The following is a 17,530-nucleotide window of genomic DNA, read 5'->3' as shown; positions in this document are numbered from 1 at the left end:
ACATTTACACAGGCAATATCTCCATAATGTAAATATCAAAATATGAATATTAACCTGTGGTACCATCACGTTGGCTGTAGTTGATCCGTCTAAATTTAAATCTTATGATCAGTTTGTATATTTAGAGGTTTGTCATGAAACAGGAAAGATTGAGAGCTGTGGTTGAGGAATTATGTTTTGTAAATTATTGTTTAAAGATATTTTTAAAAAAACATGTAGACTGTAATTTCAGATTATCATCAGGTTCCACTCCCACATTTAAGAATTTTTGTATTCTGGCAACATGTAATGTGGCATTTACATTTGTGCTTTAGCTCATGTTCTATTATATATCTCCTGCTTCGCTCTGGTACTGAAAATGGAAATGATGAGCAAACTGAAATACTGCAAACAGCCGCTGTCGATCTCCATATTTAATGTTACAGCCTGGATGTGGCTCTGTGTTTCCCGGTTTGTGGATGTGTCAGAGCTCAGACAGCCTGTCATTAAGATCACTGATGATTTAATGTTTCTCTCATTGAGTTGGTTTACAGCAGAGGGGTTGTTTACAGACATATACATGACTATGCGTACACGAGGACTCTCCAGGGTGCAGTATAACACTTTACACTTTGCTCTGTTATATTACCTACCTTACACACACCCACTGTAAATGTCAGGAAAATAACTTCTCATGAACTACAGGTAAAGTTACTGTGGTGTAGTACAACAATTCAACAGCAGGTGGCACATGAAAGCAGGTCAAATTGAGGCATCATTTTTTATCAAGCAAGTAAACAAAGATGATGTAGATACAGAAATAGAAAATTAAAAAAAATATTTTTTACTGATCTGTGTCAAAAGAAAGAGTCAGTAGAATCAATAGAGTCAGCTACATTTCATTTTGCCTGATGTGTTCCTTCATGTTTCATTTCAGATGAGTATTATCATTCTCTGAAATCCTCAGCACAGGGGAGCTGAAGTTAGACGAGTAGGGAACTACGTTGTGGGTGCTCAGATAACTGATTTTCTTTTCCGCTCCTCCTCCTGGTCCTTCCTCCAGACTGACCTCCAGTGAGTCGGGCCCCTGTGGCAGCACTAGGCCGCGCAGGAGGCTGTTCTCCAGGTACGGGTTGCATCGAACCAAGTTGTCGGTCAGGTGCTGCATGTACACCTCCTCCAGCTGTTTCTCCAGCAGCCCGTTCAGAACCGAGTTCGACATGGGCTCCAAGCCAGATCCAGGCAGGCCCAGGCTCACATTCACACTGGACCCCATGACCAGATATCCCTGGTCTGGTATGGATGAAACAGGCTCCCTCTGCAGCTCCTGCTGGGCTGCCCTCTCTGCGTGATGTTGAACTTCAAAGACAGGTGTGTACAAACCATGCTGGGCGATGGCGGCTCTCAGCGGGTTGTGCGAGATGCGGCCTGAGTCTGCCACCTGTAGGTCTGGATACAGTTCCAACAGGCTACAGTCGTCTATGCAAACTGTGAAGTCCTGGTCCAGGGTGAGGGCAGGTGGACATCCAGGGATTGAAAGGCCTATGGGGCCTGGAGGCCCAACTCTCAGTCGCTGGGGTTGGGTGGAGTCTAACTCTTCCTGATTTGGATCTGGTTACACAACATAAACTAGTCGTTTTCAGTTTCAGTTTGATCAGAACTTTAAAACACATGTTAATCAAATCATGAAATCCTGCTTTCATCTACGAAACATTTCTAAAATCAAATCGGTTTTATCTCTCCCGGACTTAGAAAAACTAATACATGCCTTTGTTTTCTCCCGCCTGGATTACTGCAAAGCCCTGTATACATGCCTCAGCCAAACCATAGTTACTCGTTTGCAGCTTGTTCAAAACACTGCTGCTCGTATTCTAACAAAAACAGGGGATCATATCAGGCCAATTCTCGCGTCCCATCACTGGTTACCAGTTAAATTCAAGATTCTTTTAATAACTTTTAAAGCTCAACATGGGCTGGCCCCCACATACATTTCGCAGCTCTTGACTCCCTGTGATCCCGGTCGTAACCTCAGATCGGCCAGCCTGTCCCTGTTGGCTGTCCCTAGGTCATGGCTGGCTACTCAAGGTGACCGGGCTTTCTCTGGAACTCAACAACACTCAGTCTCATAGTGTTCAAGTGTGATGTTCCTGATCCCCCCCCCCACCCCCACCCCATCTCTCTCTCTTTGCTATTCCGTCTTTGCCACCCACCTCCTCTCTTCCCCATTTTGCTAAGTTAAACTTTTCACTTTGTTTATATGTTAGAACAGTTAAGGAAGCTGTTTACCTGCTTCGGTTGAATATGACAGTGAATCTGTAGAGTCGGAGCTGGAGAGAGTACAGCTGACCTGATCCGTACCATGCGTCTGCGTTTTGTGTCGTCTAGAAGCAGAGGCAAGTTTCTTCTCCTCCCTGTAATGCTGCACTCTGAGAAAACCTTCGGCCAGCATGGTAGAGACGACTCTCCTCTTCTTCAATGTCTCTCCTTTTGCTTCTTTTGGTTGTCAGTCTGAAGTGCTCAAGACAGTGTGACACAGCCTGTTTCACTTCTGCAACTGAGAAGGGGCCCCTCCGGCCCAACTACATACTTCCTTTATCTGCAACTGAACACACACACACACACACACACACACACACACACACACACACACACTGAGAAAAGAGTGTGTGTGTGTGTGTTTCTCTGATGCTGCTGTGTGGGTGCTGCTCCTAGGCCTCAGTCAGTTCCACATCCTCAGCTCCGCCTCCGTGGGTGGTGCCTCTGTACACCTGGAGCCCTAATCCAAAACTGAGGAGCTTCTCTTCAGTCCCCCTCTTCCTCCTGCTCTGCTGTTGTCTGCTGTCGTAATCCACTGCCGTGTGTATTTACTTGTTGAGCTGTTTGCCCGCTTGTACTAGTGAGCTTTTTGTTATAGTTAGTTTTGGGATTCTCTGTTAGACTTTTGGCCAGGAAGCTGTAGGGGAGAGTAGCCATTTTGTTTCGACACAGTTTCCTCCTGTTTAAGTGCTGCTAGAGAGGTTTAGTTTTTGTACCTTTCTTTTTGTTAGACAGAAGTATGTTTGGTTCTAGTTAGGGATGAGTTTTGTTAGTTATATTTGGTTAGGCTCTCTCTGAAGTCGTTTAAACAACCTTAAATGACCTACTTGACTCCTGACATCTTTTAATCTGGTATTATGTTACTCCCCCTACCCCTTGACCAAATTGGGGACGTAACACCATCTATTGGATATAAAGAATAAAAGTTTATTATGAGGAGGCCGAATTGATTTCAAAATTAGTCGACTGTATCTTTATTAGGTGCGGCAGTGAGTGCTGTCGCCTCACAGCAAGAAGGTTCCCAGTTCGAATTGCAGTTTGGCCAGGATCTTTCTTTGTGGAGTTTCCATGTTCTCCCCGTGTCAGCGTGGCTTTTTTCTGGGTACTCCAGCTTCGTCCCACAATCCAAAGACACAGAGATTGGGGTTTCGCTTGACTCTAAATAAGTGTGCATGCAAGTGTGAATGGTTGTTTGTCTCTGTATGTTGGCCCTGCCATATGCTGATGACCTGTCCAAGGCCTCTCGTCAAATGGGATTGGCTCCAGCTCCCCCTGTGACCCATTCTGGATAATGGGTGTATGGATGGGTGGATGGATGGAATCTTTGTTATTTCGTAACCACCAATCCAGAGTCATGCTTGCGGTCTTATTTCTCTTTTATTTTTGGGAAGATACCAACTTATGTAAAACAGGAATTTATAAAACGATGTGAAACAAAATGCCACAAGCGAAGTGCAACAACTATCCAAGTCCCATAAGCAACAAACCCAGCAAATAAAAAAAACTGTCACTTTCACATCCCTCTGTGTTTGCATACATTTTGGCATGTTTTATAATTTTTAAACATATCTTATAGAAAAACGTTGCTATTAAAACAGCATTAAGACAATATAAAGTAAATAAAAACACAGGGAATGGGATTGTAATAGCTAACTCCTACAGAAGGTGCTGCGGGTTTGGGCGACAACATGAGTGGTGGGTGAGGAGCACAACATTTGAATCAATGTTTTCCAGAATTCAACAAATAAGACTTGTGCTTGATTAAACCTGCTGAGTTACACATATGACAAGGGTGTCAACATGGACAACATTCTGTTTTGGCCAAACAATGAAATCCGTGTTACAATTTTCAAGGTGGGCCCGTTTTATTGTGTCTAATGATGTGTTCTCAGACAGGAAGCTACACATTCATGCTAATGGTTGATTGACATGCCATTAGGCCGAGAAGGCTTAGCAGACTGAGGTTAGTGGAGGACGCAGAGCTGTTTTTAGATGAAACCCATGATGCTCTGGTGCAGTACCTCCTTTCACTATAGCTGACAAGGCACAGCTGAACACAAATTAATAATAGAAAAAAAAAACAATCGGGAGAAACCACCGAACATCAACATATTTATAAGCTAAGTGAAATGTTGCTTCTTTTTTTTCATTTCCTGGATCTTTTCAAGGACAGTCCGGGTCCAGGTCTGGGTCCATGTCTGGGTCCAGGTCTGGGTCCAGGTCTTAGCCTGAGGTCTCAGGTAGAAACAGTGTAAAGCTGCTACTGCTGGGCTTTCTTCAATAGGGCCTCGGCCTCCTGGAGAGAGACAGAGAGGGAGAACAGATGACAAGAGGGACAGAGTATTTTATATTAAAATGGAGGATATTGGTTTATATATCCCCTGCCACCACTCAAAGGAAAACCCCTCTGTTTCTATGGTAACTGGCACACCTCCCTGCAGTTCCTGTTAATACAGAGAGGAGGCGCCAGTGTGCAGGAGTAAGAGGAAAAGGGGTAGAGGCCTGCTTTGGCCTTAGATTATCATGAACAGATGTATTATGTAATGTGTGTGTTTTCTGCATAGAAATCACACTGCGTTGATAAATATATATTCAGGCACCGGTTTTACAGGAAATATGGTTGAGCTGCAGGAATGCAGTTCATTCAAAGGACAGCGATCAGTGTGTGTTTGTGTTTATAAGCTCACCTTAGAGCCCGGGGGAGCAGTGAGACCCAGAAAGGCATACACAGCGTTGTCCTCTCTGGCATCGAAGAAGGCCTCGTAGTTCTGAGAAAGGAGAGGGAGACACAGAGAGACGATTAGACGTGGATCGATCAGCGGATCAGCTGTCTTAAGTGTAAAACAGACTTTGGAGCAGCACCCGAGGGCGACAGTCCGAACAGCAAATGCCACAAGTCTGTGAGAAACAGTCGTAGTCGTGTTATTTGTCCAAGGACAGGCCTCAGTAGTCAGCCTGATAGCGGGGTATTGTCTTTGAGAGTAAAACCCTGAGTAAACAAACTAACACATTCACCCATTTACTGTTCGGTCTCATTTCTTCACTCCTCTCATTCCTTTGTTTCTCTCCCTTTTCTCTCCCACACACACATACCAGTACACACACACACACACACACACGCACACACACACACAGGTTTCTCAAAAAGGGACACCACAGCGACAAGTATCCTGGGAAATGCTCTTCTGTTTGTCTGTGACATTCAATACAGCCCATCCTGCATGTGCGACTTGACTTGCAGCGATCCATTTGCTGCACATGATGCCTCGGAGCAATCAGGCTAAAGACCCTATGTCTATCTAATGGCAGTGAGACAGGACAGAACATCAGGGCCCATGGTAGAGTATATCTGAGCAGGGCCATCGCCAGGATGTTAGAAATACTGAGGTCAAATGTCCCAAAATCCTCATATGCAATCCCATTGCACCTTTCTGAATAGTTAAAATATAACGTGTGATTTTTCAGTTCTGTAAATTTTGTCTCCTCAAATGATGGTTTAAAGGAATAGTTTTTTAATAAACATTTTCTCTTTGCAGGGCATTAAATTAGAGGATCAATACCAGCCTCATATCTGTCCGTTATATATTAAGCTAAGCAAGCTGACAGTTAGCTTAGCGCAAAGACTGGAAGTAGGGGAAACAGCCCCAGTAAAGCTCACAAATTTACACATTTTATTGCATTTTAAGGGGGTTTACCTATTTTTTTCACTCAGATTTTTGTGACGATCATAGAAATGAGATATTTTACCTTTAGACAGGCCCAGCTTAGCCGTTTCTCTGTTTCCAGTCTATATGCTAAGCTAAGCTAACCAGCTTCATGTTCACTAGATAAAATGATATAGATCTTTGCAAACTGTTGAACTATTCCTTTAATTGGCTGATCTGAGACCTTAACAAGAAAAATATTATTAGAGAAGTTTAAAATTCCTCATAATTATATTAACTCGCTAACATTGTCATCGTCACAAACATGTTAGCCAAGATTTTTTTTCAAATATCTGTGAAACAAAGAATTGTCATGTTTTTCAGCATTCACAAACAAACTGTCACCTCAAATTAAATAAATATTTGAATATGACACAAGTGTTCAGGGCTTGTAAGAACCTTTATCATTACTATTACTTACCTCTATTTAAAGATAATACACCACAATCTGAATTCAACACTGATTAATCTGTATGTGCATCTATCAATCAAAGGGTTGTTGTCAAGGCTGTTGCTAGGAGTCATTAGCCAGCATCATGACGCCGTCAGCTCTTTATCAGTATGCTAACCCTTAGCTTTTATGACAAAGATCGGTATAATCTAAAGAACTGCCGGAGGCGTACTTCATTCAATAAGCTGCCTGGTAACAAAAATGTTGCGTTTCACTACACCCATGGCATTAAAAGGTGACCAGCTGAAAATATATGGTCACTCTATGCTTGCTGCATCTCACCAGATTGATGAGAGTGGTTAATTGGGGCCATAAAAAGAAAAAGACAAACATTGAGCTAACAGGAGCTGAAAGGCTTTATGAAGTCGAGGGGGAGCTGTAGACTCAGGTGATAAGTCTCTGTGGATTCTTCACTACGAGCGACACTTAACATTAAACAGTTATTTGATCTGTTATTAATGTAAAACATTAATAAGTGCAGCTTTTTACAGCTTTTTTTCAGCATTCAGAACCCACCATGCAGGATTTGTGTGTACTGAGGACACACTCCAGCTCTGTAGGAGTAGTACGGTAATTGCATGCAACACTCATTTGCCAACATTTCAGGGCATTTGTCTGCGTGTCTCTCACCCCGCAATATTTGCTTTCATTAAATATCTGTGGGGGCAGAGGGTTCCCCGTCGCTGGCCTGGACTCCTCCGGGATATTCTCTCTCATCCACTTCCGGTTGGCCTCGTTGGCCGCGATGTCACACTCCTCGTATTCAATCTTATTGGCCCCCATGAAGCCCAACACATCCTGCTGCTGCTTTTTGATCTGCGTGCAGGGGGAGATGAGAGAGAGAGAGAGAGGAAGTTGTCAGTTAGACATGTGTTAACTTGAGGAAACATAAGGGTTCAGCGTGTTGCCCTCAGTCTGTTGCAACAATAAGGACACTCTGCCTCTCCGCTGTGAGTAATAACACCACAGAGGTTCGCAGGCTGCGCTGTTACTAAGTTACAGCTCATTTGCTGACAAGTGAATGAAGTGGTATAAGAGTACTGAAGAGGGTGAACTCAGGCGAAGCTCGGCCGGGACAGACTGTGCTTTATCTGGAAGAAAAATGTCAGAGAGTGAGGAAGACGGCGACTCCCAAGACTGGGCTCCAAAATACTCTCCATAGTTTAAAATGGGACCATTTCAAAACCATTTGTGACACGTTGCATACTTTTAATTTGACAAAATGTCCAGACGACACATTTTTTGATAAAAAAGTGAGAAATATTTCCTGCATATATGTGTTGACAGTTCACACAAGATAAAATATATGGTCTTTCTCACTATATGGGATATTGTACTGTTTGTCTGTTTTGTCTGTTTTGTCTGTTAGCAGGATTGCACAAAATCTAAAAGGGAAGTTGACCACAAAGCTTGGTGGAAGGATGTGGTATGGGTCTGGGAAGAACTCTTAAAAGTTTTATGTGGATCCAGATCAGGGGGCAGATCCCAAAAAACATTGTGAGATAGGATTTTTTTGTAATTTTCACTGATTTCCCAGGACTTAATTCAAGAATCTTGATCAGGCTGATTTCTTTAAGTGGGTGCAATTCAGTGCAGCTTTATTGAATTTTTAAGGAGACTTTTGTGCCTTGGTGGAGGTATAGGTTCTACTGAGTGACATTTTATATTAATATGCAACCATTTGTGACACACTCCACACTTTTAATTTGACAAGATGTCTGGAGCAGACATTCTTATACAGAAATGTGAGAAATATTTACACCAACGAAAAACTTGATGTTAACAGTTTACACCAGAGTTGCTGTCTTTTTCACTATCTGAGATTTTTATCTTTAACAATAAAAATTGCAACTTTTAAAATAGTCTATCATACTTGGTACAAAACCTGCCTGTACAAAAACTCAAAGAGACGTGAAAGTCTATAAAGAATAACACAGTGACATCCTGTGGGCTCTCACCTGTTTCATAGTGAAATATAAGGTCTGTCCTTAAAGGGATAGTTCCCCGAAAATTATCTACTCCCCACTATGCCAATGGAGGGCTGGGCTAAGAGTCACAAAACACTTTTGGAGTTTCAGGGGTAAACAGTGTTGCAGCCAAATCCAATACAATTGAAGTAAATGGTGACCACTAAAAAGACAACAGAAAAAAACATTAAATGCCTCCATACTGCTCCTGTCATTCAAGTGTCCGGAAGCCCCGACATTCAAATTCGACTCGACACTGCGTCATTTACACCGTGTTTTTATCCTAAATCTCTCTTATTCTCCTGCCTGGAGCCACATTCATGTTTGCTCTCGCCCAAGGGGCACGTGACGCCATCAGCAATACTTAGCAGTACCTGCAGCTATGCAGCGATGCTACCGGAACTAGCGATGCTACCGGAACTAGCGATACTACCGGAACTAGCGATGCTACCGCGTACCCCGTGTGCACCCTTGGGCAAGAGCTTGTGTGCAGTGTGTGCGCGCTAACGCGGCAGAGGAGGATATCAGAGGACATTTAGGCTAAAAACAAGGTGTATATGACACTGTTTCGAGTCGAATTTGAAAGTTGGGGCTTCCGGACACCTGAATGACACCACAGGAGCAGTATGGAGGCATTTTATGTTTTTTATGTTGTTTTTTTAAGTTTGAAGATATGGTCACCACTTACTTCAATTGGATTGGATTTGGCTGCAATGCTGGTTACCCCTGAAACTCAAAAAGTGTTTCGTGGACTCAAACACTTCACCCACCCCTCCATCGGCATTGTGGTGAGTGGATAATGTGTGAATTTTCATTTTCATTATCCCTTTAAGTTGCTATATCACAGGGTAACCCCAATTACAATTACACACTTTAAGACCATAAAGATGCTAAAGTATACTGAATGTGTCCTTCCTGCTTCTGTCTCTGTCTATAAGGACGTGCATGTGTTATTCAGTGTATGAAACTGTGGTCCAATGAGCTCTCAGTGGGTGTGTTTCACAGGGAGGATGGCCCTACAAGGCCTGACGGAAACAAGCGCTCCTCTGGGACTCGAGAGGAGGTAACTGGTCAAACACGAGCCAAATAAGGCCTGCTGCATGGGGACACACTCAACCAGCTTGTGCTTCACCACACACACACACACACACACTCACACACTTTATTTGTGTAAGAATGGATGTATTCTCTTCCTGTCAGTCCAGACGAGTCCACGCGAGGGCTCCACTAGACTTTATGGTTTTGCAGATAGGACAGGTGGATTATTCAACAGCCATCTGCCGAAACAACACCGAAACATGGAAATGAGGGAGCTGGCAGATTAGCTGTCGCACGGCTTGAATCATTTGACGGCAGTTTCACTCCCAAGGCCAAAGTCCTAAAAACAAGCTCCCTCCCCACCTGCTTGGGACAAAGCAGCCGAGTGGAACGCCACAAGCTCTCAAACTCACTTGAACTCTCTCTGTCTCTCCAAACACACACAAAGACAAGCCCCTCTCTGCTGGAAAGATGTGCTCGGGCTCCTCTCCACACTTACTCAACATCTTGCTTCTTTGCATTGTGCACGAGATTGAACCTGAATTTCTAAAATGACAGGTTATACATAAAGATCCACAGACCCTGTTTTTCTCCTTCACTTGTGCCCCCTGACCGTTCCCCTAACAAGCCTGCATTGTACTGTTGCCAAGCAAAATTAATTTGTAGGGCAAACGGGCCTCATGCCATCTGCCCCTAACTGTAATTGCACAGTGAGAGTTCTCAGCTTGGGCCCTTTTAGACCTTTCGCTTTATTCTCTGGTGTCTTGTAGTACATTTTTTTCTTCCTCTTTAAATTGGAAGAAACCAAACTGCCACTATCGGGTGTGGTTTTTAACAACTACTCTTCTCTTGTTGCCTCACATTAACCCTTGTCTTTCAGTGAAGAAAGCTACTAAATGACTTATCAGTCCATCTAGATAAAACAGAGGGAGACAGAGTTGAGCCTGAGTCAGGCCTGCAGACAGTCAACAGACAGGACCGGGACTCATCAGTAGGATTTACATAACCCATTGCAAATGTATGCAAATATAGACAGTGGTTGTGTCTGAAATTACTCACTCACTCACTAACTAACCCCTAGTCAGAGTTTTTAGCCAGGCTACGCCAGTCGATCAACCACTTGTTGACTGAAAGATCTCAATAACTATTGAATATACTTTAATGCAGTTTTGTACAGACATTCAAGATCCCCAGATGATAAATCCTGATGACTCTGGTGATCCAGTGACTTTTCCTCTCGGACCACCAGCTGCTCAGTTTTTACACATCAGAGAGACTGTCTTCTTGTGCATGCCTTCTAAGTCATATGCACTGTTCCTGCACTGTTCCTGCTCTAAACCCCACCTCCCCATGTTAGTGGTTGGGACATGGACCAAAAGTCAAAAGTACAAATCAAACACATTTTTAGGCAGTTCATATCACAGTGATGTATGTTCAAATGCTATTTTTTGTTCTGGTAAGTATGGTTTCACTTAGTTGATGATATAAAAATGGTGTGAAATGTCATGCTCCATGCCCTCATTACCCCTGCGCAAGGCTCAATATACGCAAGATGAAAAGGTTCATTCTGGGATGTTTTGGCTACATTTCTGGATAGGGGGTCATTTTTATTGAAAGTCTATGGTTCAGTACTGTGATCACTGAGCGACCCACCTCCACCCGTGCACCACCCCAGATCTGGATACACGGCCATCTCCCTTCAAACCGTCCAATCAGAATCCCTTCATGAGACGTTCTACTAGTGTCTGAACTAAGCATTTAACTATAGGACTGCTTCCATGATGTTCTACTGCCTGCTAGGGTCTTAACACCAAGGTCTATTCTTTGTGTTCATGATATATTTAATTTGATTCTAATTTACAAATTTTCATGTGTTTCCCTATAAGTTTCTGCTGACTGAAATATCTCAACATCTACTGGATAGAATGACACAGAATTCTGCACAAACATGCATTGTTCCCAGACGATGTACCCGAGTGTCTTTAATGAACCCATGACTTTCCTGCACTGGAAAAAGAAAATTGTTAAACAACTTTCAAACATTACTTCAATTGGTAACAAACTAAGGGAATTCAGTTTTTTTTAAAGTTTGTAATTGTGTCAATATAACTTGGAAACTTTGTGGTTGAACAAATTCAGGTTATTTGTGTGTTACCAATTTTTTATGTTGCTCCAATAACTTTATTTTTTTCATGTAGCACCACTAAGAGTGTGACCATGGTTTGCTGCAGATATTAGTGTAACTTCGGTGATTCTCATACTCCTCCTCTAATGGCATCATCACATCAAATTTAACTTCACCCAATACCTTGTGTGAATTGAAATTTTATATGACAAAAACATGCAAAACTAGTGACATTCCCATCAGCCTCTGCTGTACTTTGAGTTGAGTGCAAATTAGCAAAGTGCTAAAAATTGTCAACATAGTAAACATTATACCTACTAAAACATTGTGTTAACATTAGGAATGTGGAAATGTTGCCAGGTACATTATCACTTGTACTAATCTGATTTCAAAGTTTTCTTCCTAATTTTATTTCACACGACACCAGAGAACACTGTTAACACTGTTTGACACAAACCTGTTCTTTTACAACACAAGAAGAAAGAACTGCTGCATCTCAACATGATTTAGATCAGTCAGTAATGGAACGATCACATGTGCATTTTTACTCTTGCAACACTATGCGCTGCAGAGTTTAAGTCATTCAATGAATCCTTTCTATACACATTCTGTTTTAGACAGCACAGCACACAAGAACAGATACAAGAGATGAGAAGTCGGTTTAATTGAACTCACCTATTGTTGCACTGATCATTACTTTTGACAATCTACAACCATGTGGTGTTTGGTTTATGTTCCACATGATCATCATCATCATCATGTGACAGTGTGGCAGCAGGGCACTGAGATTACATTCAGACCTGATCAATCCCAGAATAGGGTCAGAACTCTGACATCATCAGGCAGACATTGATTAGAAGCACTGTATCCACAGCACAGGCTCCGATCAATACAGTGGAAACTGATTGTGGTTGGGAGTGATTCACTCACATGCAAAGGAATTCATTTTTTTAATGTTTTAGATACTGTAAGATTAAATGACCTCTCTATTCCCTCAGGTGTCCAACATTAGAATTTGGAAAAAGCTCTCTCTGGACCAGAGGAATCACTCGCAGCTCTTTGTGACTGTGAGAGACAAACGTTTTTGTCTTGTACTGGAACTTAAGCAGCAACAGTAGCCTCTACCCAATCCTGTGGTCAGTCAGCATTACAACATCATTAGAACAGTGTCTTACACTGCTGCTCTGGCTGGGTTCCCTCACTGCAGCCCGAAGTTGAAACAACAGCAAAAGGCCCAAAACCTGACCTCTTGTACAAACCAACTGACTCACAGCCAACTTGAGACCATAAATGTCAAACAGACAGTGAAGACCGCCCAGTGAATCTGAGATTTACTGAGGAGAAGAAAGCCTGAGACTTGAAAGCACACACAGATAAAACATTGGAACACAATCTCAAACAGAGTGTTATCAAGCTGTTGCTGAGTCTTGGTGCATTTACTGTGGCAATGAGGAAACTGTACAATATGGCTGCAGGCAGTAAATGTGCTGTTTTCACACAAAGAGTCTCAGCAAGTCTAGTTGGCCTAATGGTCTAGTCAAGATAAACGGCTGTGTGTGTGTGTGTGTGTGTGTGTGTGTGTGTGTGTGTGTGTGTGTGTGTGTGTGTGTGTGTGTGTGTGTGTGTGTGTGTGTGTGTGTGTGTTGTCTAGGTATTACCCATATAGTCGCATTGTGGGGACTTGTCTCCCTTATGTGGACAAAGAACAAGACCCCATGATGTCATCAATTACATTTTGAGGTGAATACATGTTTAATGTTAAGTGTTAGTCAAGTAATGGTTGAGGAGAAAGTCTATGTGATGTACTTTGTATGTGTGTGTGTGTGTGCTTGTATTTATTTCTTTAGGACCTTATTTTGCAGCATAAACATTGGCCTTGTCAGGATCAGTAGATCTTACGGCTGTCCACAATGAATTGAAATCAATGTAAAGGCCTAATTAGGATAGCTATGCAAACCTGTGTGTAAGTATGTGTGTGTGTGTGTGTGTGTGTGTGTGCGTGTGCGCGCGTGCACACACACACGTGCGTGCGTGCGTTTGCATGTACAATTTATTTATTTACATGTGTAATTTAAAGCATGTTTGCTATTGAAATTTAGCCTGAATGTAACCAGTAGGAAAACATGGAACTACTCTCTCAAACATGTACATACAAATCTCATAAGAACATTGTTTAAGCTTTATATTAGGATGTGTGTATGTAGTATGACCTAATCTTTACAAGACCATCGGCGGTAAGGTGAGAAGCGTCTCCGGGGAATTGACAACGGGTCAGAGCAACCTTTCTTCAGGTGACTCCAACTCTCTGCTTCTCATTAGTGGCTGGAAATGCGATGATGTCAGCACTCGCTCAGTTTGCAGGGAAAACACCGTCCTCGTTGGATTGGCACGGGTCAGAGGTCAGGGGGGGGGAATAAACTGGCAATCAGTCCTTTGCTCAGAAACACTTACTCTCACTGGCTGTGGCAATAATCTTTTGTCTTTATAGCTTATGCGGGTTGATTCCACAATATGGAACAAACTTTATATACAGTCTATGGGAATAATGTGAGACTGTAGTTTAGTGTTTTACTAAATAGCTTTATGTTATAAGGCTGCTATATTCTTCTTCATATTACAGCTTGAAAGATAACATTTATTCCAGGGCTGATATTAGCTTACATGCAGCAAGTATGGACTAAAGAGGAAGAAGAGCCAGCACAAGCAACCTAATCTATTCACCATACCTGCACATTGAGGAACAATCATGTTGACATGCAGCAGCTTGCCTAAGTTCTTCATTATCTGTTATTACCATACTGTACTTCTCTGTAACTCATCTTTATGGATTATTACACATCTTTTGTGCATCAGCCGTGGTTGTATTGTATTACAAATTGACAGGTTATTTCTTAAACCTTGGCCATAACATTTTGCTGTTCTATGAATCATATTCTGCAAAAAATGTATGAGCAATAAAAGCTATTAAAGTGCTTGTCCACAAAATAGTGGAAAGTCTTGGGAAATGGATCAGTCTGAATAATCCTGACGGTTGCACCATGTGATCTGCTGAATCTGACACATTCCTCTGGATCCCTTTACACTGTCTCCTTCGCTTCACTGCAGTCATTACCCAAGTCAAGCTTGAGCTTGAATTGTTGGTTTTGAAATACTCCTTCTTGTCTCCCTGTTTTTGGCTCTTGCTCCACTCACATGCCTAACTAGACTGGAGCGATTCATGTCGCAGTGGACACTGGTGGATGGTGGAATGCAAATCACATTGTTGTGTGCGGTCACTGATGAAATCTAACTACAAGCCTGGGGGAGGTCAGAGTTTCCACCATCCCACACTTCCTAAACACATTCTCAAGACATTTTTTAATAAGTACTGTGTAAGTCAGACATAGAGTTAGTCCTATAAACTCTATAATGTGACAGCACATCTCAGTATTAAATTAGAGGGGCACTCAGAGAGAGCAAGCCTCCACCAAGGACCAACAGTCAACTCATGAAACCACATTTAAAATTACTAGATCGGGATTTCTATTTGGATCTGCACCAAAACGCACACACTCATAAATTCTTAGTTCCCGAAACATGTCTGATTGTTTTCATCAAGATCCATATTCACTGAAAAAAAAATCAAGGAAAACGTCCAATGTCCCTTTGTTACAGAATGTGAAAAAATCATTCCTGGATCTGAACCATGAACAAGGTCCACAACAACATTTAAAGGATTCCGTCCTGAACAATTACACATCCTTCCACCAAGTTTTGTGGTAATCCATCTAGTACTTCTGCGTAATCCAGACCGACACATAAACAGAGAAAAACATGGAGGTAATGAAACCAAAGAAGTTAGTCAACACACTGTAGCGGATCACGATGAAACAGACATGATGCATTAACTGTGCAATGGCTCACTTGAATCAGTACACCAGTGCTGATGCAGACTGTAGATGATAATGTGAGTATAAGTCTGTCCGTGCAAAGAGCAAATATCGTCGTCCACCAACGGCAGAATCTACTAAAGACAGATCGAGGAGGGACAGTGCATTTTCCAAGACGGGCTCCAGCACGGTGATGGCATCACTGGCTCTAAATTCGGACTTTACAGCAGGCTCCATGTCCTGTAAGGCTGCTGCTGCTGCTGAGTCCTTATAAATGTAATTTACTGTAAGGGCAATTAAATAACTCAGTGCTGTCCAACTGAAAACAAGCTCTGGGTTTGATAATTTCCTCTGTGCGTCAGCTATGAAAATGAGCTGCTCGAGGAGTGTAAATCATCCTAAATGTGATCTGAGCTGCAGGATGTGACAAGGGACTTTAATCTAAGTGACTTCTTTGTAGGGAGATAGTGTGGATTTTGATATAAGTCTGTTATTTCTTGGCTATTTCCATCACAGCCTTTTCAAAAGTGCAATATTTAACGTTTTAATAACAACCTTAAATATATGAGAGACAATGCTTGGATGCTAGAAACACTCAGTTTATGTCAAGAATCTTGCAATAGCCATGAGTTGCATAGGTTAAACTGCAAAAGGCAACACACTAAAGACAGATTTCAACTTCTACTGTTGCCCAGCGTAAGTCTACGCTGACCCAGACCTCCAACGAGTCCTAAACAGTGCCTAAGCATTTCTAGGCTGCCGCTGCATATCTGAAAAAGGGGCCCTGGAGAATTGCATCACCATCATTCCTCCCCACTCTGGGAGAAACTGGCAATAAAAATGAAGCTGAAGCTGCAGGCTGCAGAACAATGAAAGCAAACCATCAAGACTCTAGAGCACAACTCCTTCGTCAAAGACACAAGCGGTCTGCGCAGGCATCAGGTGACAGGGTGTGGAGAACTTTCAGTACATGTATTGATTTGTAACCGCATGCCCTTTCCTGTTTTCAGTCTGGTTCCAGTTGCAGAAACGCATATCTGTCACTTCAGGAAGCAGAGGGAGAAATGTGTCCTCTACTCGGTTTGTCACCTCAGACTTCCCCCCTGCCTGTGTGACAAAGTTTGAAAGGGACAGAGACTTTTACAGACTCCATTTGTGTACAGAGTGCTGAGAAGGGCAGAGCTGCATGCTTTCTGATGAGTCAGACCACTCCAGACTGAGTCGCTGACAGTCGGGTGGACATCACTTATTGAGTCCAGTCAAACTTCAGCCTCCTTTCAGCTGGATGCTGCAGACAAAACCACGCACATGCATATACAAACGATGCTTTTCTTGTGTCTCTTACCGAGGTGGATCCGGAGGACGTTGCTATGTACACTTTGATCACCATGATAAATCCCCGATGCTGACTCGAGTCCGGTTGGTCGGTTGGTTGTCCTCGCCCCTTTGCAGACACTTTGCAGTCTCGGATCGCTCGGTGATGAGACAGAAACGCAACAATGACAACAGGAGCGAAACTTCACCGCGCTCGGATGCCGTGTGTCAGCTGGAAAGGCAGCGCAGACTATGTGCGTAAACGCTCCGCTTCTCGACACTGGATGGAGCTAGGCATTCCTCCTCCGCCTCCCCGCCCCTTTTAGTCTCTCCCTCTCTCTCTCTCTCTCTCTGAATGTGTGTGTGTGGAGAAAGATCACACACTTGGAGACACGTACACGCACGCTCACAAAGAGCGAGAGAGAGGGAGAGAGAGGGGCAGTGGGCCTATCATGGTGGCACCACAGTGAGAGTCTGAATTTTTAGCATCGAACCCATTGTCTTCGCGCCAGACACCCACCCATTGTTCCTTTACGCATGGAACGAACGCACGGTTGCAGGTGTTTTTAGTAAACACAGGCGTGGTTGCACCATACGTGTGAACGTGTATGCATGCATAAATCTGCCATGATTGTGATCACTGCTGAGCGCTTTGTGTAACAGCACAGCCTGTGGAAGCGCCGTCTTGTGCAGCCTCGTCCATTATTAGACGGGCTCTGTGGGCCCCCTGCAGGCGTCTGGAGCAGACGGCGCACGGCTCGTTCCCC

At 43.0% G+C, this 17,530-nt stretch overlaps 2 protein-coding genes across 2 annotated transcripts; both read right to left on the bottom strand.

Moving 5' to 3' along the window:
- Window positions 1–485: 485 nt before the first annotated feature.
- On the bottom strand, window positions 486–2,679 carry LOC118112207. Its single transcript, XM_035161332.2, has 2 exons — window positions 2,266–2,679; window positions 486–1,590 (listed from the first exon to the last, which is right to left on the bottom strand). The coding sequence occupies exons 1-2, from the start codon at window positions 2,426–2,428 to the stop codon at window positions 908–910; spliced, it is 846 nt and encodes a 281-aa protein (XP_035017223.1). The 5' UTR covers window positions 2,429–2,679; the 3' UTR covers window positions 486–907.
- A 974-nt stretch (window positions 2,680–3,653) lies between these two features.
- Window positions 3,654–17,067, bottom strand: sh3bgrl (SH3 domain binding glutamate-rich protein like). Its single transcript, XM_035161333.2, has 4 exons — window positions 16,795–17,067; window positions 7,081–7,266; window positions 4,983–5,063; window positions 3,654–4,591 (listed from the first exon to the last, which is right to left on the bottom strand). The coding sequence occupies exons 1-4, from the start codon at window positions 16,837–16,839 to the stop codon at window positions 4,556–4,558; spliced, it is 348 nt and encodes a 115-aa protein (XP_035017224.1). The 5' UTR covers window positions 16,840–17,067; the 3' UTR covers window positions 3,654–4,555.
- Between the last annotated feature and the right edge of the window lie 463 nt (window positions 17,068–17,530).

This window comes from Hippoglossus stenolepis, chromosome 7 (assembly GCF_022539355.2).
Source record: "Hippoglossus stenolepis isolate QCI-W04-F060 chromosome 7, HSTE1.2, whole genome shotgun sequence".
NCBI classification, from domain to species: domain Eukaryota; kingdom Metazoa; phylum Chordata; class Actinopteri; order Pleuronectiformes; family Pleuronectidae; genus Hippoglossus; species Hippoglossus stenolepis.
This window is presented reverse-complemented; position numbering and strand designations above follow the sequence as displayed.